At 37.8% G+C, this 26978-nt stretch overlaps 1 protein-coding gene across 1 annotated transcript in view; it reads right to left on the bottom strand.

Annotated features, from left to right (window-relative positions):
- Positions 1–26978, bottom strand: part of LOC121345367 (multiple C2 and transmembrane domain-containing protein 1) — a 117904-nt gene that overhangs the window by 58205 nt on the left and 32721 nt on the right. The window contains exons 2-3 of the mRNA XM_041422182.1: positions 20470–20579; positions 474–588 (exon numbers count right to left, since the gene is read on the bottom strand). Coding sequence (XP_041278116.1) covers positions 474–534 — 61 coding nt within the window. The 5' untranslated portion in view covers positions 535–588; positions 20470–20579. The remainder of the gene's footprint in view (positions 1–473; positions 589–20469; positions 20580–26978) is intronic.

Genomic DNA, 26978 nt, shown 5'->3' with positions numbered 1-26978 from the left:
GCAGATTCTCTTGAGTGTATCATACAGCACATACAGGACAATCAAGGGATCAGGCCCAGCCAACAGTGGTTTAAGAAAGGCAGGTTCTGTTTGACCAACCTGATTTCATTTCATGACCAAGTGACCTGCCTGGTGGATGATGGAAAAGCTATGAATGATAGAAAGGTTGTGTACCTGGTGGATGATGGAAAGGTTGAGTACCTGGACTTCAGCAAAGCCGTTGTTACTGTCTCCCACAGCATTCTCCTGGAGAATCTGGCAGCCCATGGTTTAGGCAGGTGCCCTCCTTGTTGGGTTAAGAACTGTCTGGATGGCTGGGCCCAGAGCATGTGACTGCATGGTGTCACATCCTGCTGGTGGCCGGTCACTAGCTATGTTCCCCAGGGCATTTTAATTCTAACACCCACATATAAATTTACCCAATGAACATGCAACTTCCCAATTATTAAGGCAGTGTTCACCAGCTCACTTACCTCCACGGTCCCGTGCAGCTAGATTCTGTCCTCTTCTTAGAGTAACATCCAACTGGTACATTCCAGGGTCCCCAGAGGGGAAATCTGCATTACTAGTTCCAAATGAATTTGTTCTCTGGGGAGGAAAAAAAAAATGCAATAGCTAATATTACTAAAAGTTTCACGTAAGGTATATGTATATAACCTTCTGAAGTACTGAACTAAGAAAAGGCCACATCCCACTCCCCCACCTCAGAGCTACTACCCAACATCTACCCCTTGATGTTGGCTAGTAGCTCAGTACAACAGTTTCATCAGTATGACAATTACCAAGATTCCTTTAAAAAAACAAAACAAAACAAAACCGAAACCAAAACACACAAACGAACAAAAAAAAACCAAAACCAAAAAATACCATAAATCCCCCAAAACAACAAAAAAATCAAACTGGTTGAAAAATAATTCTTTGATACAAAGGGGTTGGAAATTGATAGTCTTTAAGGTCCCTTCCAACCCAAATTATTCGATGATTTTATGAATTACAGTTACAATTACATTAATATCTAGTCCTGGTCCACTAAAGCAAAATAAGTAAGAAAAACACAAAGCTAGACCTTATAACATTATTTGGACTAGTCATTACTAGTATCTTCAAATCCCGCGTTGATTCAATAGCTATAATGTATGCTTTGAATAAACATACATAAATTAAGATGTTGTGCCCTATTGTAGTACTTTGCAAGCTATGTGGGGTTTTTTCCACAGAGTTTTGAGAGAAGCTGTGGCAGAAAAATAATCATAAAGATATTAAATGCATCTGTAGTTCTGTATGCCAGGGCAAATATTCTTAGATTAGTTATATATATAAAACGTGTCCTAAGAAAATACAATAAAGGAAGTCAGAGTGCAAGAAACTCTCCAGTCCTCTGGAGTGCATGAAAAATAAACACATTTCTGTCCAAAAAACAAAGTGCAGTAATTATATTTCTTAGTATACACAAGCTTTTGCAGAAAAGTTTTTAACACATGTCTCTAAGTAGGATCCAAATACAGCACACACTTGGAACACCACATTTAATTTTAAGGCTAGAAAAATGAAAACAATTATACATTCACAGTACTTCAAGATCTTCATCTGTTACACACTTTGTATTTACATATGTTCATGCTAGGAGCTAAATCTTTTAAGAGTAGTGCTATTAATATTTTATTATGTGATTATGGGTCCTCTGCAAGAAAAAAATTGCATGATGGAAATATCTCAGAACATGTAGCAATAATGTGCTATACCATTTCAACAAGAAACTAGTTTTATCTCTTTCTTCCTACTAAACCCTTTATTATTTTTTAAGTAATACTAAAGCTAAAGCATGAAGGAAGACACAAAATAAAGGTATTTCAATATCTGGTTTATTCTAGTTATTTCAGAGTCATAACTTCAAGCCCTAGCATATCAACCTTTGCTATAAAGGTTATAAACACTTAAAATGCTGGCCAAAATGCACAGTGGCATGCGCACTGGTTCCACAGCCGTGAAAGAGGGACAAAGAATGTCTGGCAGCAAAAAAAAGCAAACAGAAGAGTTTCCATCAAGTTGCTCCTCTTTCGATCTGCCTCCATATCCTAATTTTGGAGCAAGTTTGCTGACATTTATTGATTTAAATCTAATATAAAATTTTACTTCTGCAACACCACTTGCAGAGCCTAGGACAGTACAGCAAGTTACAGCAAAAAAGAAAATAAAACCAATTTCTTCATTTCTCCACTAAGATTATAAACTTATTTTTCAATAAAGAAACCACAGCTTCCTTGCCAGTTCTGCTACACATTGCTTTCTCCACCTTCCCCCCATGCCACTACCTCCCTTGTTTTATCACAAATTAAAGACTGTCTTATGTTCTCTTCTGTGAAAAGCAACTACTGCAATCATACCAGTTTATTAGTTGTTTCTTACAAACACAATGGGTCACCTACAAACAACAAATTGCCACCACAGGGATTTAGACTTTTTAAGTTTTTCAAGGACTGAAGGAAGTAATTTTCTTACTTTTACCCTCCTTTTCATCCTTAGGAATATATTGCCTCAACCTGTTTCTATGGGTCTGTGTAACAGATTTTTTAAATGAAACCATGTAACCATTTAGAGCAATTTCAGTTCCAGAAGAAATTAATACTAGTTACTGGGTAAACACTTCCTTTTAGCAAGAAGCAGACAAGCCAGTCAGTGTGCAAGTACCCACCAACATCTCTTATGACTGTTCGCACGTGTGAAGATGTAACCTCCTCAAAGGAAAAGGACTCTAGATTGTACTGATGAAATCAGAACTTCTGCTGGAAATCACACACAATGCACTCAAACACTTCATATGGGCCAACGTAAATCATCCTTGGCTGATACCAAATCGAGCAGGATGTTATTGGATATGTGGGAATAAAGCCCATAAATTGTTGCCCCTAGGCTGGAAAGGCATTCGCACTTTTGAAGCTTAGTCCCTAACATAACAATAATTGATAAAGAACAGGTGCCCTCAGGACTATGGATAAAGAGCTATTTGAGGTGTACAAGAAACACATTAAATGCTGTAACTGAGCGACCAACTAAATTTTATAGCTTTGTATGGTGGTTTTTAGCCTGGCTAGGAGCAAGTGAATTAGAAAAGACAATAGTGGATTTTTTTCTGCTACCATAAAATATATAGAGAAAATCATACAATAGATGTCATTGCAGAAAGAAGTTAAGAGTTTGTCCCATGTCAAAATGGCACTAAAACAAATGGCACTAGATCCTCTCTTGGTATCACAAGAAGTATGCACTGTCATTAACACCAGTTGCTCTGTATACATTGATCAAAATGGTAGAGTGTTTACAGATGTCCAGGAAATCTGGAAACAAGCACAAATTTGGCAATGCACAGCTCAAGATGACACCTCCTGGGGATCTGAAGAAATCTGGATCAAACTTATTCATGGCTACCCAGATGAACTTTAAAACGTGTTTGTAATTGTCACCATAATAATTGCTCTGTGTGTTTTAGTTTGCATTGTGATTCAGCTGTTGTAATGTCTTATACTATAAAATGAAATGCAGATATTAATGGACCAGCTCCCTTAAGGAACTTAGTCTCAAGGGAAGGGGAGACTTGATAAAAACAGTGGAACAGAACAGCATATTAATCTCACAAGGACAGTCAAACAGAACAGCACAGCATTGGAGAAATAGATAAAGGATGTAACTTAGGCAAAGAGGAGCTGTGCAAAATGCAAGCAGGATGCCAGCTCAGCTCTGCAAGGCTGACAAAGCAGAAGTTATGCAAAACAACAATACTGTGCTAACTCAAAAGCTGGGGTTGAGGAAAAGCCACCTAGAAAGGACACCTGACATTGAAGACCATCAAAGAAAACCATATAAGGACTTTGACAAGAGGTGAGGTATGTAAAATACAGTAATACATATACATTAGGTAATCAGGGATAGGTGACGAATATGTAATCATTGTTTATGATAAAAGCTCTGTTTATCTGACATTCAGGGCACTTGATTACAGGAAGGATTCTCTGAGTGACCAGCAAAATGCTAGTCACTGAGTGGATGAATGCCTGATTTCTAATACTCAAAACTGTGTTAGAAGAATATTTCTATCTGGCCAATTTTGGTACCAAGAATGAGCCACTTTACCCTGTCCAAACACTGGAATAGGTTGCCCACGAGTGTCTCTGAAGACCCCTGAAAACTGCTCTGACTTTGTCCCAAGCAATCTTGCTCAGAGTAAGGGGTTTGAATGATCTGTCTCCAGAAGTCCCTGCAAACCTCATCCATCCTGTGATTTTTTAATTATTGATTTGAAATGTCATAGTAAATAAAGTATATGCTGACCTTAACTACCTTTCCTCAATACACTCTTTTGCCTTCCACTTCTGGCTGCCCTCATATGTGAGTGCTGCAGTTGGCATTCAGAACTACAATCCCCTCCACCCCTTAAGAGAAGAGTATGTCCAAGATACCAAGATGCACATAAATACTGAATTTTTCAAAATAAGCTTATATATATGCTTTGCATTTATGCTGCAGTGCTTATAAAAGTTGTAGCCATTCCCTGGACATTTCAGTCTTTCTCTGTGAAGCAACCCATTACTTTCAAAGGCACATCAAGCCATACTGTGTATGAGTTGACAAACATGAAGCTGCTTTCTACATATACTTGTAGAAAGCAAGTTACCTGCACTCTGAAAAATCCCAAATATGATCTTTTTCAAAAATGAATAAAGCATAATAAATTCAAGTTATTGTGAAACAAATTAGATGTGACTTTCAGAAGAATTATTGCAGAATTACTCTGTTTCCAATCCAATACAAAAATACTGAGCAGTTCCACGCCATTTTGGTTTTAAGAAGATTTTTGGAACTTCCATGGCTTGTCCGAGTACATTTTTGCAAGTACATATGTACTCGCACTCACAGATACATGATGCATGCACAAAGTAAAAGGGGAAATAGAAGCAGGGTCTAAGGGGGTGAAAATAACACTGAAAATACAAAAATTACATATTTCGTTCCCGCCAAAATCAGATGCTAAATTTCCAAAGTTTTTGAATTGTTAAGCATCAAAATCATACCCACATTTTCTTTTTCCTATTTTTCCCAAAGACTAAGTCTCAGACAGATGCAGCACTATTCTAATTTCTGGCAGCTAGCATTACTGTCACCTCTGGAAAATCTTGCACTATCACACAAAAAAATTCTCTCACTTGCCTGAAGAGTGCAGAATTACACAGCAAGTGATGTCAAACAAGGCAGATGAAAGATAATTCAATTAGGAACCAGAGAGAGGTGTCACATCCAAATCAAAGATGATCTGCGAACAATTAGGCGTCTCCATTTCAAAAAAAGATAAATACCTGAAGTCAACATAAATGCCACATACATTGTTCGCTTGAAAAAAATAATCTCCAATCATTGTATCTAAACTTAAATCATTCATGTTTTCACTACAGAAAACAATACTAATATATTCCTACCTCAATTTTCCATATTATTAATCCCAGTTATTTATATAAATACATATAAACACATTTTCCATAACTTGGGTTATCCAGAATTAGGTTTTTTTAATTTAAATTATATGACAAAGTTATCTTTTACATTTTAGGAAGTATATCAGAATGTGGCATTTTAATTATTTTGATTTAATTTTAAAGTAAATACAGCAATAGCATCACTATCAGTAAAACAATACTAAACTGCTTCTAAGATGAACTTCCCTAGGGTTTTGTGTCCCACAAAGATATCTGCAAATCTGAGTTAGCCTTTGAGCTCGCAACTACTCAGCAATACTGCTCACCTCCAGCTGGTAGCAACAGCTCTGCACAAATATCATTTGACTGCTGCTGGAAACTGCAGCTACAGGGAATGAAAGTGACATAAATCTTGCCTCAATTTAGCTTGAAATTTGAAAATGGAAAGTGAAATGTGTTTCCTTAAAATCTCTGTGTATCTTTTACATTTTGCAGTCATTTCAGCTTTATGAATTCAGAAAACATATAGCAGACTACAGCGAAATGGGTAACATTTCTTTCAGTAGTTGAGTAGTTTTAAACGTTTAAATAACTGATTTAATAAGCATCTCTAATGACTGCAATGAAACACCAAGACTTTCCTCAACAGCCTCTTGCTGGGAAAAAGAAGGATTTGGTAGAACTCTAGCCTTGGTCAGTCTTACACTTTTTTTGTAATTTTATCTGTGTTTATCATTTCAAAATTGTGGAGTTAAATATCCTTCTGGCATTCACTTCAAAGCTAAAAAAAGATTTTTTTTTTTTTTTTTAAATCACTCCTAAAGAAAAAAAGAACATATATCAAAGTCGTTATTCTCAGGAAGAAATAATGGTTTTGGATCTGTGTAGCTTTTGTGGCTTCACATACCAGATACTGCCCACACCCATCTCATTTAATCCCTCTAGGCCTCATTTTTGACCACTGGAAGCAGTATAATAATTCTCCCTTAGTTTGCAGATGAAAGGCAGAGCACCCAAATGATTGCTGTGAGAGGGTTCACAAAAGGACTAGCACATTTGCTATGTCCCTGACTGCAGCTCTGGAAAACAATTAACACATTTTTAAGTATCTCATACATTGCTGTTCTCCTTTAAAGGTATTTTCAAAGAGCCTCACCATTTTCCACGGAGAAAAAGCAAAGGTGTTTGGAGAACAAAGATTTTGACTGATGCCTCCTTACCTCCCCATCATCCAGTCAGCTCCAGCCATAATTCTCCTGGGCCCTCGTGCTGAGAATTTCTCCCAAAGCCACTCATTACATCTCTTCCATGACAGCAAAGGGGCAAAGCAAATGAGTATGTACTGAGAAACGGCATCCAGAGTGATGCTGATGGATAAAGATGTATTATACCAAGAACTCCACACTGCACGAACACACAACGGTGACACTGTCCACAACAGTGAGTCTTTTGATTTCCTTTTCTTTAATTTTCATAATGTGCCTCTCTCCTTAGTTTCTAAAGACAAATGATGATGCATTGTTATACTACAAAAAGTTTTGTAAATTTGGTTATTTTGAAACCCTCCTCCTATGGATAAGGGATCAGTTATTTGGAAGGTAAACCACATCTCACAGCACTTTGCTATGATAAATTAAACAGCACATAATGAAAGTGTGACACTGAGAAAGTATGCTTAAAATGTGCATTTTCTGCTAAAGTTCACAAAATAAAAACCCTTTCTGCAGAATTCATGTTATGAATAAAAAGTTGTCTATTTTTCTTTAAGGTTGCAGAGTTAAAACCGGTTGGACCGGTTGCTGTTAAATTAGCTTCATTGTTAAGAGTTCTTCTTCAATTGCCCGTCAATGGTTGGTGATTTAGCCATTGTCCTCCTGATGCTTGCCCAGGAGCGACATCTGGACACTGCAGCACCAGGAGCATGGGAGTGGCCTGAGACCTCGTATGCAGATGAGAAATGCATTGCTCCAAATCTTTCAGTTTTCCAGGAGAACACCTAAAAACAACAAGCCAACACAGAATTAGGGGACCTAGGTGATGTCTAAGGATGGGCACGTAGTCCAGTGCCTGCTTGGATCCTATTTGCTTCACACCCTGACCTCAAAGGATGTTCACTAAGGAGGGGACCCGGAGCGTTGGACTGAAAAGGAGGAATCTGCGAATCTCCCGTGAGGACGCAGTCCCCAGCTCTGCCTGCAGACCAGCGGACAGAGCTGCATCACCCTCCTCCTCCGTGCCACTCTTGGGGACAGCGGCGGCGTGGGCGCGACCCGTTGGTTTCTCCCCACCTGAGCTGAATCTCTTTAATAAAGGCATTAAAAAGGAGAAAGATCTCCTGCCCATTTATTTCAATTCATGTGCACATTTCAGGTAGATTACTTTTGAAACAATCACCTGAAATAGTTCATTACTTATGTTATAAATGAATACTTCGATTTAATAATTAAAGAAATTTATTAAATTATCAAAGTATAAATTTGGAATAAGCCACAAGCAAGTCGACTCTGAGCCAGGCAGTCAGGGTTGGGGAGACTCAGGATTTGGCCTCTATTGCACCAAAGTCCCTGTGGGTCTCCAAAGATGATTTTTAAGGGGTCCATCTTATACAGTTTTGCAGGCTCTGGAAGGGGCTCTTCGTTAGCATATCATCGCTTTTTCCAGAACCGGTGGACAATTGCTGGAATCCTGTCAGGTGAAAACTTTCCAGGATAAACTGATGATGCCTATCTATATGCCTCCTGCTGGAGTCTTGTCAGATGAAAAATGTTTTGGAATATATATCTCTGGAGACAGTGTCTTCCTGGTGTTTGAATTTTTATCACTTAGTCTGCTGTTGCTGATGACGCCTATCAAAATGCTTCCTGCTGAAATCTTGTCAGCTGAGAGAACTCCCTTGGAATATACATTCCTGGAGACAGTCGTCTTCCTGGGGTTTGAATCTTTACTACTTAGTTGATTACTGCTTGTTGCTGCCACTGGTTTTAGAACACAAAATGCAATAGGTTTTTAAAATTTCATTTAGCACAAATTATTTTATAACATATATTACCATCCTTCCCCTTTATTATTAATTTATTAATTCGTGCTTGTTGTGAAAAGTTTCACCTAGTTCGTTCGTTACACATTTTCAAGTTCATTTTTAACACTTATACCAAGAAATAACAAACTGTGGTTGTTGGGGTACGTTCTTGCTCAGTTATAGTTGAATGGATTTGAGTTATGTATGTCCCATTCCCCCCTTTATGTTAAAAGTGGTTCTGCCCAGGTTGTCTCCTTCCCTGGACCCCTTTCTGTGGTTCTGCCCAAGTTGTCTCCTCCCCTGAACCCTTGTCTGTCTTCTTGTCACCTCCCCTGTTGTCCTAGCAACCGAATGTATCCTTTACACTGTTCCTCCCTGGTGCCCTGCCTGTCACTCGGCAACCCGTCCCTTTCCTCGAGAACCTTCTCTCCAGGGGGTCGAGTGATTGGTTCAGGGGCCGGGGCCCCTCCCCAGGATACCCCAGGTTGGTGAAGCCGGGTTGTCAATTTCCCCTTGCCTGTTACCCCCTGGTCCTCCATTGGTTGGAGGCCAGGCCCCTCCTTTGTACCCACCCCTCCTTAAAAGAAGCTGTACCCTTGTGAACTTGGTCTCTGTCTTCCCTCGTTCCCCCAACTCCTCTTCCCTCAATAAACCCAGTTCCTCTAGGAGTCAGAGTCCGCCTTTTGTATCTTCTGCCAGAGCTAGCCAAGGCCTTCTAAGGCATGCGATCTCTGTCACAGAGGATCAGAGTGTGCACATTCAGCGCTGCAGCTCGGGTGCCATCGGGCTCGGCTGGGCCGCCCTGAAAAGGGACACACGCGGCTGCATGTGGTTAAATACACCTCAATCTGTTCATTTGAGTAAAGCATTGCAAGTTCACCTAAAAGATTGGAACAATTTATTTCACTTGTTCCACTTACACACCTGTGGTATTATTTTTCTTCAGAAAACTATCCTCATGAGTAGCATCCAGTTTCCCAGAGTTTGCTGCACCATTCAAATGAAAAATACCAGCTAGAGTCTTGTAATGCTACTTCCTGATTTAACACTCTAAATTAATATGGAATTAATGAATAGGACTTGTTAGCATTGGTATGATAAGGGGAAAATAAGTTTTTGTTGATGAAAAGAGAGCAATTTTAACACTGCTATATTTGATTAGGAGGATACAATCATACTACATTAAATATTGAAAATATATGTGCTGTGTTACTTTTAACTCAAGAACTCTGTTTAATGGGATAGCATTTTTTTTTTAATTTCACAGAATGCAGAGACTATCACTGCTGGTGAGCTACTCTTCTCATCACAGGCAAATTTAGCAGCACCAGGACTGTTCTGTTTGCAGCAGAGAAATTTTTCAGGCTACAGGTAGAAAATGCCACCAGACCAGTCCTCCTTCCTTCCTTTATTTCATTGCCAAGAGACAGACTGGCAAGAAAAACCATTAGTGACAACTGTTAACTAGAAATAATGGCACCAAAACTATGACACATCTTTGAAATAATTGAGATTAATTTACTTACTAAAGCAAATTTCCCTATGCCTTGATCAATGACTCTGGTTCTTCTCTGCCTAATAACAGCATACAGAATTCTCTTATAAATAGTTTTAATGTAAAACCTGACCTTGGTTGTTCAATAAATGGCTGGTTTTGATACTGGCCTGTTTACTATGTGGTTTAGACTGTATTGTGTTTAAGACTCCACCATTAATTTTAAGACAGTGTTTTAAACTTTTGAGGAGAACTGGTACATAGTATTTAATAAATTAGTACATTTTGTCAACTTGAAATGTCAACTTACGTGTAATTTTTTTGTTTGTTTTTTAATCTAGCAAAAATAGCCTTTATGGCAACTCAGTACTGGAGGAACAATTTCAAAACTTAATAAATTGAAATCACTCTGTCCTATTTTTAATACTATACATTTTTTCCTGTGACCAGTATAGATGCACTAAAATCTGAAGAGTCATCCTGGAATCACATCTGACATTTGCTACACTATGAGAAAGTGAAGCTAGCAGCAATTGTATGCCTCCATTGCTTGCAGAAAGGGAGCAGATAAATAGAACCTATAGAAAGAGCTATCTCCACAGCAAATTAATGTGTTCATTCAGATGGAAATGTAGTTCCTGTCATTTCCACCAGAAACTTTTTGCAGCTTCATGTAACTTAATGTGTAAACATTTTACAAAGGAGACAAGGGGGTAACATAACAGCACATTCCTCCTGAAGACAAAATTCATTTTTGCTCAAACTCAAAAATATGTATCTTACACCAAAATTTATGTTGTAAGTAGATGAACTCCAAAAAGAGTCACCACGTCCCAGGCTATCAAAATGAAACCATCTTTTTCATCATGAAAAAAACAGCATGAAAAGAGCACCTGTTCCTTTAAAGCACTGCTGAATTATGCAAATATAAAATGCATTTTGATACATTTAAAAGTTTAGTCTAAACAGGGCATGATAAAAGTTAATGGAGTGCTACTTATTTATTATCTTTTTAAGATTACATCTACTTTCTCTCAATTAGGAATTTAGTTTCATTGCTGCTGCATAGTGGAAGATGACGCAGTATTTATTCTCAACTCCTGGAATTATTCCTCCAGTCCCTCCTGGCTTACATGCATTTAAACCCATTCTAGAGCTTCATTACAAAATCAGTTCCATTCATACCTGTGTGACAACCAAATAGATCTTTCAGTGATTTTGGATGCACTGCTACCTTGCTGTGTAAACCAGGCAATCTGCTCAGTATGCCTACAGCCAATGCAATACCATGCAAAAACCCCTAGCTAGCCATGAACACCCTAGTTCCAAAATCAGGAGCTCAGAACTCGGCACAGATTAACAATTCATGCTAACACACATAGAAAAGCCCCTCAGGCCTAAAAATGTAATTTTTTTACATTGCCCTTTGATGATCTCTAGAACTCTAAAGTGACATGTAAATGGGAAGAGCCAATTCAGGACAATACTTGCATTTTTTTACATTCCCCATGAAGACATTCTTGGGACTCTCAGCCATCATGCAAACTTGGTTAATACCTCTTTTCACATCTTTACACAAATGGGATAAGGAAATCTCATCATGTGAAAGATCTGGCAACATTTCTGGCAAAATTCACATGCCATTTCCTTGGGGATTTTTGTTCCTACCCTCTGGCTTGGAATACTTACAACACACTTACAGTTTTTCTTGTAATTTGCTTTGGGCAGATCTCTTCTGTGTATTTTTTCTCCCTACTCTAATATGTCTCATGTCATAAAAATTCTTGGCAGAAGAAGTCTATTTTGATAGTAGCATGACATGCTACTGCAGCTCTTTAGATTTACTTCAGCCATTGTATGGAAATTACAGCTTTCTTCCTGTAATTGAAGAGCTAACATTTTGCAAGTGGATTTGACAGTCAGACCCCTAGCTTTTTTCTCTGGCAGCACAAGTCACAGGATTTTGCCCTGAAGACCTGAAAAAGTCAGTCTGCCCTTTAGTAGCACAAGGGGAAACCACAGCTAACATGCAACAACACAAACTCACATGAAGTACTTACTCTTTCCATAATAAGAAGCACATATTTTATTTGAAATCTCTGTTTCTATCACCTACAACATATATCTCTTAACTCAGCTGAGTAAAATACCTAGAGATAACACAATAAAGAGCTGTTGAAATGTTTATGGAAATCATACTCCTAGTAAAGAATACACCCTAATACAAACAGTATATAGAACTTATTGATTTTATTATATGGCCCCAAATGAGATTTTATCTTACAAGAAATTCTAGTTCTATAAACACAGTCTCGAACACCACTGATTCTCATTTCTAAAACTCACAATTTTGAAATGTATCAATAAATACTTTTAACCCTGCTGTAACTCCCAGCACCTGATGCATGAAGATGGGTTTCAAGTCAGTGCAGAAAATCAGAGGATGAAAACCTGTGTAAAACATATGTACATTTCTACGATTTCTTCTTCCTAACTGTCAAAGTGAACTAAGGACTCATTAAAGATATCACAGCAGAAAATTTTGTACAAGGCCTTACATTTTACCTGATTTGAAAAACAATCAAGGATTTTGAAATAAGTATGTATGTGAGAGACTATCCACTCCCAGTTACATACTTAGATACTAAGGGAGCTACTGTTAAGGAACACATCTGGTGTAGGTAGCTCAGTTTGTAAGCTTCAGACAGATATGCAGGTTGAGCTCCGGATGGGAGTCCAGAGAGACAAGAAGCCATGAACTGTCAACCTTCTGCATAACAAAGGGCCCAAACACTGGTGGTCAGGTGAATGGACACAGAGACACAGCAGGAGCTGAAAATTCACAGGCACCTGGACTGTGAATGTGAAAAAGCCCAGAGATTCCTTTGATCACACTCCTCCAAGAGGAGACAACTCAAGCCGGTTCTGTGTTACTGTCAGTAAATGGCTTTACAGAACTAGAGATAGGAACATCTCCTATGGGAAACGTGGGGTCAAACCAACATGGAAACCTGCTGTGACTGCATGTGAGTGGAGTGTATGGGGGGCACCAAGCTCCAGTTGGCTCACTGAGCTGCCTGTTGTGAAGGGCTCTCAGCCCCAGCAGCTGAAACCTCCAGCACTGTGACTGCTGGAGAGTCTTGTGAATGGCCAGAGTGGCTGTCATCTTTCTAAGTGCAAGTGGACTTTAACAAAAAGCTTTGTGAAGAACAGAACTATCTTGGTTTACATTTGCATTGCTGATGCAAGGTACTCGCTGAAGACATGAATTTGGTGTAAGCAGATTCCTGAGAACTGAGTTCACAACTCTTATTTTAACCACCAAAAATGCATCTTTTACTACCTTCACAGGAACAACATGCAGTTTCTGTGTTTGTGCAGGTCTCTTATCCACTATTTAAGAATATTATTAACAAATATTATTATTTGTTATAATAATGAAGATGGGTGAGAGTATATTTCAGATGCCAGCTAAAAGTGCTATGGCAGATATTTTCCTATAACAGAATTCTAAATTAAGACAGAAGTAAGAAGGCCCAGAGAGTGACAAAACAGGCGACACTTCAACAAAAAATGCCAAACTGAAAAAAAGAGAAGTCTATGCTTAACTAAAATAGCAGAATACTAAAGCAACTAAAAGTAGAGGAGTTTTAGTAGGTTTATGGAATTGTGTACACCCTCTTGTAGAACACATCATGTTCACCACAGACACCGTTTATAAACTTTAAACAGTTCTGGAAACACACTTGTTTCAGCAAACACCTCAGACAGCAGAAATATCTCATTCACCTAAGGTGCACCTTCATGTCCCTTGATTTTATAAAGAGGGTTAAACTTTGACCCTTACTCTAAAGCTGTCTTCTTCAATACATTAAGGACATGACCACCATGAAAACATTTCAGTTAACCTTCATGACTCACCTTTCATACCCACAATAAAGAGGATGAAAACAGGGACACAGCCACTAAACAAAAAGGGACAAAAAATTGTTAGAAGTAATGCAAAATTCATAAAGATAGTTCCTTTAAATCAATCTGATACCAGATCTTCATCTTTGTATTAAAGTGCAACATTCCATGTAATTTTGAGTGCAATTTTGACCACTATCATAGATAGGCCATTATAGATAGCACTGCATTGAACAGAGGTTAGGAAGGAGACAGGTGAGGCTATTCCTTTGGATATGGTAATTTGTCTCTTTGGAAGGAAATACAAGAGGTGCCCACTTCAGACACAGCGTGGGTTTGTAAATTCTCAGGATACCTTTCTGACATTCAGCTCTTCTGCCTGCAGAGCTGCAGGATGATAAGTTTCTTATGAGGAAGATATTAACAATGACATGCTAATATTAATAAACAGGTTAATACTAATTATTAAATGTCTTTCTGCAGTCACCTGTGTTATATAGAGTGCAAAATCTGCCACACCAGGACTGGTTTTTATGGAATCAGGCAGGTACTTCTTGAATTTGATGTAAACATTCTCAGGAGTCCTTAAGTGTTAAAGAGATTTTTGAAACCTATATGTTGTTTAACTGTTTTTAAAACTATTTTAATTGTTTTTAAAAGCACTAGAATCAGAATTGTTAATCTTTCATCTATCAAATTTCAAGTTTTAGGGACAATGTTATGTGCAAAAAAAATAAAACTAATCCATCATTAAAATCTATTTTGTATACAAAGTCTTACTCCTGAAGAAGGGAATTGGTATTTTCTTATTTTAGTAGCTTGCATACTATTTATTTTTAAAGAATTTCTCTATGATTGTCTGTGGTTTTTGTTTATTTGTTTGTTTTTCATTTGGGTGTAGGGGGCTTTGTGTGTTTGGAGGGGTTTTTGTTGTGGTTATTTTGGTGTGGGGGGTTGTGGGGGGAGGAAAGTGGCAGGGTATTAATTTCCCATAATGATTTCTTTAGTTAGACTGCAAAATTTATTCTGAGCTCTGGAGAAAGACTGGACCCAAGAGGTTTCAATAACTGAACAGACTAAGGAAAGCTTTGATTTGCTACTATAGCCATTTCCCAGTCTGGAAACCTGAAGAGGAACTCCTTTGTCCATTAATGAAAAATACATGTATGAAGAAGCTTTTCCCCAGGTTTCTTCACAAATCTGTGCTGGATTTAGGACATCTTTATAAATACAAATATTGATAGCAGACTTCAGCAAATATCAACTCTATCAAATAGTTGCTTCCATGTTTTTCAAAGCACAGTAATTGCAAAGCACAGCATGCTTTCATTCACTGGAATGTCACAGACTTTCCAGGAATAGAAGAGAGATTGCAAATCCTCTTCATCTCCTCTCTTGATAAAAGCACCTTGGAAAAGGGTAATTTTAAGGTGCTGCATTTCAGGAGCACATTTTAACTTTTTCTTTTAGGTATGAAAGTATACAATTTATACAAACAAAGAAAGAAGACAAAACTCAGAAAGAAGACAGTTTTTTGTTTAAATGGGTCCAAAGCTTATCGCACTACTAATAATTTTAAAGAAGTCTTTTAAACATGTAACTGCAAGTATTTGCATTTTTCATGACAAGATTTTAGGTTTCATTTAGAAAGAAAACTTTCCTCCCTAGTCTTCATCTCTCTTCATGCTCTAATTAGTCAACTAATTTTGCAAAAAAGAATATATCAAAGGGCCAGCACAGGTAGTTGTTTTGTGGTCACCACAAGCTTAAATTTGCACTTGCAAACAGAAGATATTGCTTAAAAAATAGATGAAACACAGAAACAAGTAGAATTCTTGCTACAATTAGCAGTAATTACTAGACAAAATAAGACTTAAGTTACTTACAACACTTAGGAATTTCCATTGGCACGAAGCCTGAATTAAGACCCTGCACACTAAAGTGCATGGCAGCCTGATGAGGGGACCTCCAAATCCTCCAGATCTGCCATCTACCCTGGAGGGTGCCTCCTCTCAGTTCCTACCACTGCTGTTCTTCTGAAATAAAGATAAAAGCACAGACCTTCTCACTTGCTCTGAAGACTATGTCCTGCCTCTGCAACCCAAACTCAGCTACATCCCTACCCAACACACCTGACAACGTCAGAACTCACTGAGCCTTTGGCTTTCACAGAATCATTTGAAAAGTGCAGCATGCGGCTGGGATGACAGGAAATGCCTTTCATGACACCATCACCTACAGAGACAGACACCTTGGCTCATCCACAGGGTCTGCACAAGGGACTCCAGTCCCACAGGGACTCCAGTCCCACAGCTCTACCCCACAGATCCTGCCCCGAGGACCACCAGCGCCAGCTCCTTCTGCAGCAGCTGTGCAGGGGAGGGAAAGCAGTTGCCCATGGTCTTGCCCCTTCTCTCTGTTTTTAGCTGTCTTCTCCAGCTTACTTTAAATTTCTGTTCTGGGAGAGGAGATTGGAAGTCAGGGCTACCTTCTGAAAGGTATACCACACTGTCATTGAGTAACAGCATCATGCCTTCTCGCTTGCACTATTCCCCCCCCCCCCCCCCATCCTTAAGCCTGTTTTGTATAAAATGAGATATTGATTTGATTTAAACTGGCACAAGAAATGAAGAGGGAAGATGAATGATCTTATAGGGAAGATATAGATAGACAGACAAATAGATATATATAGTTCTTCTATATATAAAGACAGAGACACTCTCACTGTACTCAGAGAGATGGAGCAACCATAGCTTCTCTGGGCAGTCTATTCCAGTGCCTCACCATCCTCACAGTCAAGAATTTGTTCCTAGTGTCTAATCTAAATCTACTCTTTGTCACTTTAAACCCATTGTTCTATCATGCCCTTCCTAAAAGGCCTTCATGCCCTTCCTAAAAGCTCTCTTACAGTGTTTTCAGTATGCAAACGCACCTGTCTTCATGCAATAGACCTTCATAGAATAATGCGGTGGGACCAAGAATGTGAATTCAAGAATGTGACTAAATCAGTTACATCCTAAATGCATTTAGCTTTCTCACAGAAATCATGTGCTCCCACATGAAAATTGACACTGCTAAGAAATTTGAGAGAATAGCAGGGTCTTTTCCTCAAAGAATGCAGAACTAGAAATCATCAGGTGCCAGAAGCACTTCAAAGAATTGTGACTTCTTTAGCCAAATTCACTAATGCATGCTGTGGACATATTTTGTTGTAAAAAAGAATTAAATAAAAATTGGCATGTGCTTCTTAAATTATGATTTTATTTATTCTTTTGGCAAATAAATCTTATACAAAACACATACTGGAACTACCAATGTTTCATATAAGCTATACCAACTCACAGTAACAGTCAGTTACTAATGCTCTACTAATGTTAATTTGAACAAACCCATAGCAGTACTACCATTTCTCTACTCTTAAAGGCATAAAAGGGGCACATTTGGTTTCCTAGATTTTTTTTTTTTATTACTTAAAAATTAAAATTTTTTTCCCCTTCCTCTTTCTATTCACACAAAAATAATTTCTTTGGAGAGTTATTCCCAATGCATGACGAAAAAACACAAGAAAAGTTCAAGTGAAACTTAAATTCTTGTTTTACCTAAAGCTTATACTGGCCAGCCATGCAAAAACCACCTGTCTTAGTATGACCAATAGCTGTTGAAATATAAAGGAAAAGCACACAGTAACAGTACTGGCAGTCAAAACCAATACATGCACCTTGCAGTCAATATAAGCAGCATCTTGTAAAACAGAAGCAACAGTTGTCTAAATGCTTTCCAAAGAATACACAATTCTAGACATCTAGATACAGCCATTAGTGAGACTAAAAAGAAAAATCAAGGAGGAGATATTTTGTCTATATTCCAAATAACATTGGAATTTTCTTAGATGGGAAAGCTGAGTTTATTTCAAAGTTGTGGTGATGGGAAGGAAAGAGATGAAAATGTTTTGATGGACAGATGACAACAACAATAAGCAACCTTGATGACTCATTCCAGCTTTGTCATTAGGGTAAATGAAGTGGACAGTTTGGCATAGGTCTACATTTGCTTCTGTTATGCTTTCAACATCCTTTCACTAATTGCTGCTCCACCTCAAGCCTCTCAGGCTGTCACTCACAAGGCTTACATTTTATAGCATAAAACTGGGCTAAAGAAGAAAAAAAGGTAACTCACAGTATCCTATATCACTCAGTTTGGCAAAAAAGTTCCTACGGTCTTTTTTTGTATTTGTGAAATGCCTGCGCATACTTGATAGATATCACAAAATTAAGTGTAAATGTAGAATGGAATACCATTCTACAAAAGTTTCTACTGCTTTTTGTCTTCATTTGTAGGGATTTTTTTACTCTGAACATTTTCTGGACATCCAGAAATTAGTGCTTTTTCATAGTAGCAAACAAAAATCTTGCACTATCCATTAAAAGTTTTAATACACATTGCAGTAATTTGTTCATTGCTTTCTGTACTTTTCATTAAAGTTATAAGACTTTTATAGCCTAAGTGACTAAGCAGAGAAAGACTATATATAATACGTTTCAGAAGTACAGTTAAAGAGACACGTGTATTTCCAGTAACAGTCAACCAATAAATAGGTTTGCATCACGACCTGACCAAAATAGTTCTCAAAGGCGAACAAGCCTCACAGAATCAATCTTAATTGTCTGTATTAAGGCTACTTATAGTACAGGAAAGGAATGGCAGGAAAGGTACTGCCAAAATCCAAAAAATTCACAGGAAACTGTTAAGAGAAACATGAGACTTAGATTGCAGTGCTAACAGGCAAGACACCCATTGGTTTCCCAAATGCTACTCAACAAACTGTTTTTTGTTTTCTATTATTTCATCTGGAATACAATTAATGATCAATAGGCACTGTTAAAGGGTAACATTTTAGTTTGATCTTGTAACTCTCAACATGAAGACTCACTTAAAAAAAGTAGGCTGGAGTCTGTGAGCTCTATCAGCCAAGGATTGAGTTTTGACTTCATCTTCAAATATAAATATAGAAATAGTATCATGAAGGGGAAAACGAAAGCATAGAGTAATTCTTTGCAAGGATTACTTGTACTACTACTATTTTGGCCCTTTAATTTTAATAGTAATACATTGTTAAAATTTCTTATTTCACATAAATGCATACTTATGTGCACTCACACAGTTCCGTGTAGTGTAACAGATTTCCAAAAAAGCTGATATATTTTTCTGCTTCCTATTATTATGTACATTCTAAACCATACCAGCTTTGTGCCTTGATATTAGTATGTGTGACAATACCTCTTGTGTAGTAATTTCATTTGGTTTTTTAAAAAATTCCAACATTTCTAAGAAAGAGAAAAAGACCATCTGGACAATCACTGTCCCTTAGATTTACAGTAACAGAAGCTTAACACTTACAGATGGAAAGTACACACAGTGGACAAATAAAGTACACTGAATTACTCCATGATTTTATTTTGTATGGATGAAAGCAGCTAACATGCAAATAAACATTAACTGTCTTCCCACAAAATTGAGCTTATGGGGAATCTTAGTCCAGTGCAGATATTTTGCATCTCCTTTAAACAAATTCTCACCTCTGCAGAAAGTTACATAACAAGATGCCTCAGTCTATGTGTGGAGAAAATTAGTCTACTTGACTAAATCTTGTATGGAATGATAGACCACAGCCTAAGTTTCATTCTGCAGAGTGGATTTCATTCTGCAGAGTGCTAAGAAACAGCAGTCGTCTCAACATTTAGAAGTGAACATCCTCCATTGCTATTATACATTAGTGAAATCTTAGTTTATTACATGGCAGTGACCTCCTCTTAGGAAATAAAAGTCATCATAAAGCTATCACTGAGATGACATATATTTTAAAGTACTATCCAAAAAGAATCTCAGATGTGTAGCAAGAAAATATGTCATATATTACAACTATCTAAACTTTTATGATACTTTCCACACTAATGATAGAATGTGCTACAGAATTTGGAAAATACTGTAAGCATTTGTACCTTTCACATTCTCAATGCTTATTTCTATTCCCTCCTTTAAAAGTGTAGCCTTTTGTCCCCTATGTATTAGGAAATGGAGAATAACTTCTCTGAAAACAAACATCTGAAATGAAAAATAAAGAAATAAAGTCCATCAGAGGAGGACTGCCTTCTAACAGGCCTCAGAAATCTCATGCCTAAATTAGAACTGTAACTATAAAAAGTTACGTGAATCACTGAAATGCTATTGCCATGTAGCTTAAAATATCAGCATTTTTTGTCAGTCAAAAAATACTCAAATAGAATTATTTTTTTAAAAAAGGATGCAGAATGGCTGTTTAACTTTTCTAGTTGCTCTTCAGGGGTCTTTTCTTCATCTGCCGTTAAGAATAAAAAACTTGAATGTCAAAAGTATGTAAGCTCGCATTAAGAGGTTGGAGATCACTTTACTGGAACAAGAATATGCAAATAAAATCATAAACCTGTACACCAAAAATTTACTACAGTAGTCTTAAAAATCTGAGACAAACTGAAATGTAAATTTAACTTATGTACAGAAATTTTGCAGTACATATATACATATATACATATATACATACTTACCTGATTTTATACTCATCAAGTAGTAGCATACAGGAATTGACCTTGGTGCCCAACAAATCGACAGCTCTATCACTGCATTAGATTGGTTAATTTCTTCCATTATATCTTGCCTAAGAGAAGAAGAATCATCAAGAAGCTACATCCCAGCATGTTCCATTTTTATAACCAAATTATACAAACTCCACACAACGGAGGGACTGTATTTCTGTGCCTTGTTTTGTTTCCCTGTGAACATTAATTCAGTAGCATCTCAGTAGTTGCTCATGTTAAATCATTCACATCTGTAAACTCTCAGCTCTATAACATCACCTCCTAAGCCTCTGTAACCTACTGGATTCTCATCTTCACTGTGCAGCGATCAGAAAATAATTAATTATCTCAGATCTTGGCCAAATGTATTCTAGCCAAATTTCTAGCCACAACCAAGGTGAAAGATGAGTAACAGTCTTAACAGTTTTCTGCTACTGCTTCATTATTTCATATTCTTCTCCTGCATTGCTCCTATTGACAGAAATACTTTCTTGAATTTTAGAGAAATTTATTGAAAGAAAGTGAATGAAATTGAAAGTGAAATTGAATGAAAGTGAAAAAGTGCATTATTTTGTAGGTTATTCTTGAACCCAACCAGCAGATAAAAAGAAGAAAGAAATTATAAGGGAATTGTATTTATTTTAATAATTGCTTTAAATTTTTTGCCTTCTGTATAGAAGTCTGCAAGCCATTTAAATACAGAAAAAAAGGTAACTTAAACAGAATGCGTTTTTAAATCAGTCCATTATTTCAGAGTAAACAGGGTAGTAAATAACCAAGCAGTGTCTTACATTAAAGATGTTCCGGTTTTCCATAAATTCCATTATTTTTCTCCATAATTTTGCTATATACCTATATAAGATGTGATAATTAAAATCTCTGAGAAAAAAATTATGTGGGTTTCTCATACTGGATAGAAAGTGCTAAGTCATGCACCCAATGCTGAGAATACTCTTCAAACTTATTAACAGGAGAAAATCTTCTCATGAGGCAATTGTTAAATCAACTATGATTCTATTTCTACCCACACTGCATTTAATGAAGTTATTTAAAATCTCTATGAAAAATCATGAGGAAGGATCACCAGCACTATTGGTGCTTTGCTTTACCCACTCACTGTATCCACATTATACTTCCTCCACTCATCTCAGGACTGACTTCAGAGTCAATGTCCTGATCTGAGATGCTCCAGCAAAGGCTAGGCCTTGAGCTACTGGACAAGATACCTAGAGTGCTCCAATATTATTTACAGCTTAAGTGTATTCCCATTTTAAGAAATAGTGTCAAAGCATATACTCATATGACTTAATATATCCCATAATTCCCATTACTGAGGTTTTCTTCATGGAAAACTGACTACATGTCAAGTCCAAAAAGGCCCATGGAAAACCATACCAATAAGAGGCCATACTAGAAGTCCTGCAAGAACATTAATTCTGCCTTTTAACAGATAAAGCAGTAATAATGCACAGACAAAGCAAAACAAGGAATCCATTCATCACTTCCCAAAGACTGGCTGTTGTTCCCCACATCCAGGAAAGCAGGACTCCATCATGCCTAACAGTGACTTGGTAAGACAAACACCATCACTCTGAATGTCCTCTACTTCCTTCTTCTTCCTCCAGCTTTATATATTGAGCATGAAGTCATATGGTCTGGAATATTTTTTGTGTCAGTTGGGTCAGTTGCCCCACCTATTTCCCTCCCAACTCCTTGCGCATCTCCAGTCTAATTATGAAGAGAGGCGAGTATATTCCCTTGTCAAAACAAAAATTTCAGTCACTGCTTTGGCGCTGAAGGCCTCTATCTAAATAAAAAGCAGGCTGTAAATTACAAAATGGTAGTAATGTAATTCAGTAAACAGCTGAGATGCTGGTTTCCACCTGCCACGTTTCTGTCTTGGAAGAAAAATAGAACGTCATAGCATTTTGATTTGCTGCCAGGTACTGGATGTGTCATGAATAATGCTGAGAGGGGATGCCTCCAAACCTGCAGAACTTGTTTTTAAATGTTCTAAAATAGTACTGGTTTTGTAAGCCACAGATGACTACACAAACTCTGAGAAATACTCTCCAATTACAAATTATTTGAGTATTATATTCAAGTGTTTTAGAGAAATCATTTGCAGTGTTCAAGTTCCTATCTTTCATAGTTACATTCACAAGATCATTGTTTAGAGTGCAAATGATCTTTAACACCATCTGTACACCATGAAAATGCCAGTTTCCAGGTGAAAGTGGTTTATGGGATGTTTTCACAGGATGACAGAATTATTAGGGTTGGAAGAGACCTCCGGAGATCATGTAGTACAACCCCCCTGCCAAGGCAGACTCAATTCCAGGTGGGTCTTGGCCTTCTTCCCTACATCCCTGCATACTCTGACAATGTTCCTATAGTCCTCCCACATGGTCTGTTCCCTGTTCTACATCCTATAAATTTATTTCTTGCATTTGCTTCCTAGGAGCTTCCTGATCCATGCTGATCCATGCAGCGCTTTTGGACCCCCTTCTGTCCCAGAGCTCTCTTCCACAGAATTCCTCTAAGCAGGTCTTTGAAGGAGCCAAAGTTGGCCTCTCTGGAGGGTCCTAGTCCCAGTACTGTTTTGCTTCCTCCACGCAAGATCCTAAGTTCCACCATCTCATAGTCTCTTACAGACAAGTCTGCTCCCAATCTTTACATCATCAACCCGTTCCTCCTGGTTTGTTGGTACAAGGTCCAGCAACACACCTCTCCTCTTTGGCTCCTGTACCATTTGCACCGAAAAGTTACTTCAATAACTGCAGTAGCTTCCGGGACTGCGTGTTCCAAGCCACATTGTCCCTCCAGCAAATCAGGGTGGTTGAAGTTCCCCAGGAGAAACAGGGCCTATGACCATGAGGTTATTGTCTGTTGGTCATAGAAAGCCAATCAACTCCCTCGTCCTGATGAGGTGGCCTACAGCAAACATCCACAACAGTGTCACCCGCATTAGCCTGCCGCTTAATTCTTACCATAAACTCTCAGATTATTTATTTCTCCCTGAGTAGAGCTCAATGTATTCTAGTTGCTCTCTCACTTAACAAGCAAATCCACCACTTCACCTGTCTCACCAGTCCTTTCTAAAAGTACATGGCTGCCTATGACAACATTTCAGTCACGTGAGCTATCCAGCCCTGTCTCAGTAACTGCAATGAGACTCCTTCCAATCACACACATATTTCTAGTTCTTATTCATTGCCCATGCTGTGTGCATTTGTATACAGGCACTTCAGAGAGGTAACCATGTAGCCATGTTCTCTAGAAGGTATATAAGAGGCTTCACCATAACCATAAACATCCTTGATATGTTTAGCCCTATGATCCTCATCTTGAGAGGCAGTCAAGGAACATCTGTCACTACGCCGGTTTGTATGACCTATTCCTCAGGAGGAAGCAAGGGCATTAACAATACCACTTTGGATCCCACCTCCCAAGACCTTTTGTTTAAAACCAATCTCACCAAACTGGCAAACCTGCTGCCAAGGACTCCCTTGCCCTTTTTAGATAGGTGGATCCTACACCTCCCTAACAGGCCACAATCATTAAAGCTCAACCCACTGTCATACAAGCCAAAACCTAGATGGCGCCAGCCACAAAACAAGATAATGATCTGCATTATTTTTCTGCTTCTGGCTGTCCCTATTTCTCTAACCAGTAGGATAGATCAGAACATGACTTTGGGACAAATATTTTTCATCTGCCTCACCAGGCCTTTATGGTCTTTCTTTATCCTATTTATTTTTTGGCTTGCAGCATCATTTGTACCCACATGAAAAAGTAATAGCAGGGAGTAGTCCATGCTCTTGAAAGTCTGGGGTGTCCTCTTGGTATGAGCTGCCTAGGAAGGTGGTGGAGTCACTGTCCATATATTCTACTGCATGCCCAATAAAGAATGGAGGTTGCCCTTGCCCCTCCATTTCCTACTTATTTATAAAAACATTATTTATTATCCTTCACAGAAGTGACAAAATTAGGTTCTAATTGGGCTTTTGTCTCTCTTATTTTCTTCCTATATGACTTAGCAACATCCTTAAACAATCCCTGTGTTGCTTGCCCCTCTTTCCAAAGGTGATACACCCTCCTGTTCTCCCTTAGTTCATTCAAAATCTTACCAGGGCAATCATCTTCCCTGTCAGCTCACCTTTCAGCACATACGGATAGTCTGCTCCTGTGCCTTCAAGATTTCTTTCTTGAAGTATGTCCATTCTTCCTGGACCCCTTTGTTCTTAAGAGCTGTTTCCCAAGGTACTCTCTGAATCATTAGTTTGAAAAGACTGAAGTCTGCACTTCAGAAGTCCAGAGTGCAAGTTTTGTTGATGCGTCCTCTTTGTTTCACCAAATTATTATTATTATTATTTCACCTGTTATTTCATGGTCACTGTGCCCCAGATGGGCTCTGACCACCACATCTCCCACCAGCTCCTCTCTGTTTGCAAACAGCAGGTCTAGCAGAACCCACCCCTGGCAGGCTTGCTCACCATCTGGGACAAGAAGCTCTCCTCTGTACACTCCAAGAACCCCTAGACTGCCTCTTTTCCGCTGTGTTGAGTTCCCAGCAGATGCCTGGCAGGTTAAATCTCCTACAAGAACAAGCGCTGGCAATCTTGAAACATCCTCCAGCTGCTTACATAGTAACTCATCCATCTCTTCATCCTGGTTGGATTGGACTTCAGCTTAAATCCACAGATTACACATTTTACAAACCAAATTTAAAATAATGTAAGTATGAAGAGGATGTAATTACTCACTAAAGCATCAAGGCTCAGCTTTTCACATATCTTACTTAATTACTGCCACTATAAATATAAATTCCTCATGTGAGAATGACATTCAATATCCCTCAATTCATGATATTGCAAGGAGGCCCAATTAAAAAAAAAATCACATCACTGAACTTTATGCATTGCTGTTGATACTGGCAACATATGTTCTCTAGCATTTAATCAGGATACTACCAGTAACAGTGATCCTAAAATTTGGATTAGGCACAATAAATTATTTTAACATAAATTAATCAGTGAGATTAAAAATCATTGTGGAAGACTGAATCTGTCAAGAGCATGAATGAGCAACTAGAATATTCATGATTCGAAAATTAAAATAACACCATCATTAAATTTAGAATTTAATGTTACTATTGCATTTTTGCATGAACTAACTGCAGCTCAGATAAACTGTGCTGAGATTACAGCTCCATTTAATGGAAAAAACCAAACTTTTTAAGCACGGGGTTCTTAAATTAATTGTTTCACCCTAGTGCAACTTTGTGACTTTTGATTAAAAGAACACTGTAGAACACAGAGCTTTTTGACTTTGGAAAGATACACTGACTGAAAAATAAACTGAAGTAATAGGCCATTAAATTTTAGTCTTTATTTGAGGTCCTAATGAAATACAACAATAAGTAATTTTGTCTAATTTTTATTTCTTCTCTGACTTCATGGCCCATACTCTTCCAGACAACTTAAACAGCTACTTCAATCATCACTTAAACATAAAATTTTTTTAATGGCATGCTATAAACTTTTTTTAAAAAAGGTTTTTTAAAATATGGTTTTTATATTATGAAAAAATCTGATTTCACTAGACTGTAAAAGGAAAAGAGCATTATTTAATGAAGACTGTCTGAAAAATCTTTTCTATTCCCTGATTATTGTTACAGAAATACAAATTGAATTATACTTGTACTAAAAGCACAAAGTCTCCATAGCTAATTTATACTGTATAGAAACCTGTATAATTTCTACAGAAATCAGCTTACATTGTAAATGATATTGCTAATCCATCAAGTTCACATGGCAGAGTAGGTACAGTTTCATATCCATTAGGGATTCACTTATAAATCTGACAATTTGGCACAATCTGTACTCAGCATAACCAGGACAAGTTAGAGTAAAAATTGAATCATACAGAGAGGCAAGTTCAAGTCAGTGAGGATAAAGAATACTGACAGGACAGCAATAAAAGAACACTCAATTTTTTCAGTATCTGGCTTAGAACTCAACTAACCCATCCATTTTGTTTCAGCACTGGTATCTTCAGCATTAAACACAAAAATGTTTTTTCTGTCTAATGAACTATAAATCTTCTATTTAAAAAGACATTTAAATGCTGATGGTCACAATTCTGAAATACCTAGAATCAAACAGAAATTTCCACACGCCTACACAAAGTTCTTGGAAACAAAATACTTGCTTCAGGAGGACTCACCAAGGGACTACAAAGGACGGGAATTTTACACTTTGCTAATTGGCCAAAAACAAAGTTGTTCCATTATAGCAAAGAGCAACACAGAAAGTGGAAGCAATACAAGCAAAGTCAGATAGAAACATTTGAAAATGTAACTGGCAGCCCAGAACTCAACTTCTTTTTCACTTAAAACCTCCAGGTACATACAAATGATAGAATAATTTGCAGCTTCAGCTAGACAGGAAATTACAACCAGATGGCAATGGAGATGA

Source organism: Onychostruthus taczanowskii, unplaced genomic scaffold (genome assembly GCF_017590055.1).
Source record: "Onychostruthus taczanowskii isolate IOZ18803 unplaced genomic scaffold, ASM1759005v1 scaffold72, whole genome shotgun sequence".
NCBI lineage: Eukaryota > Metazoa > Chordata > Aves > Passeriformes > Passeridae > Onychostruthus > Onychostruthus taczanowskii.
This window is presented reverse-complemented; position numbering and strand designations above follow the sequence as displayed.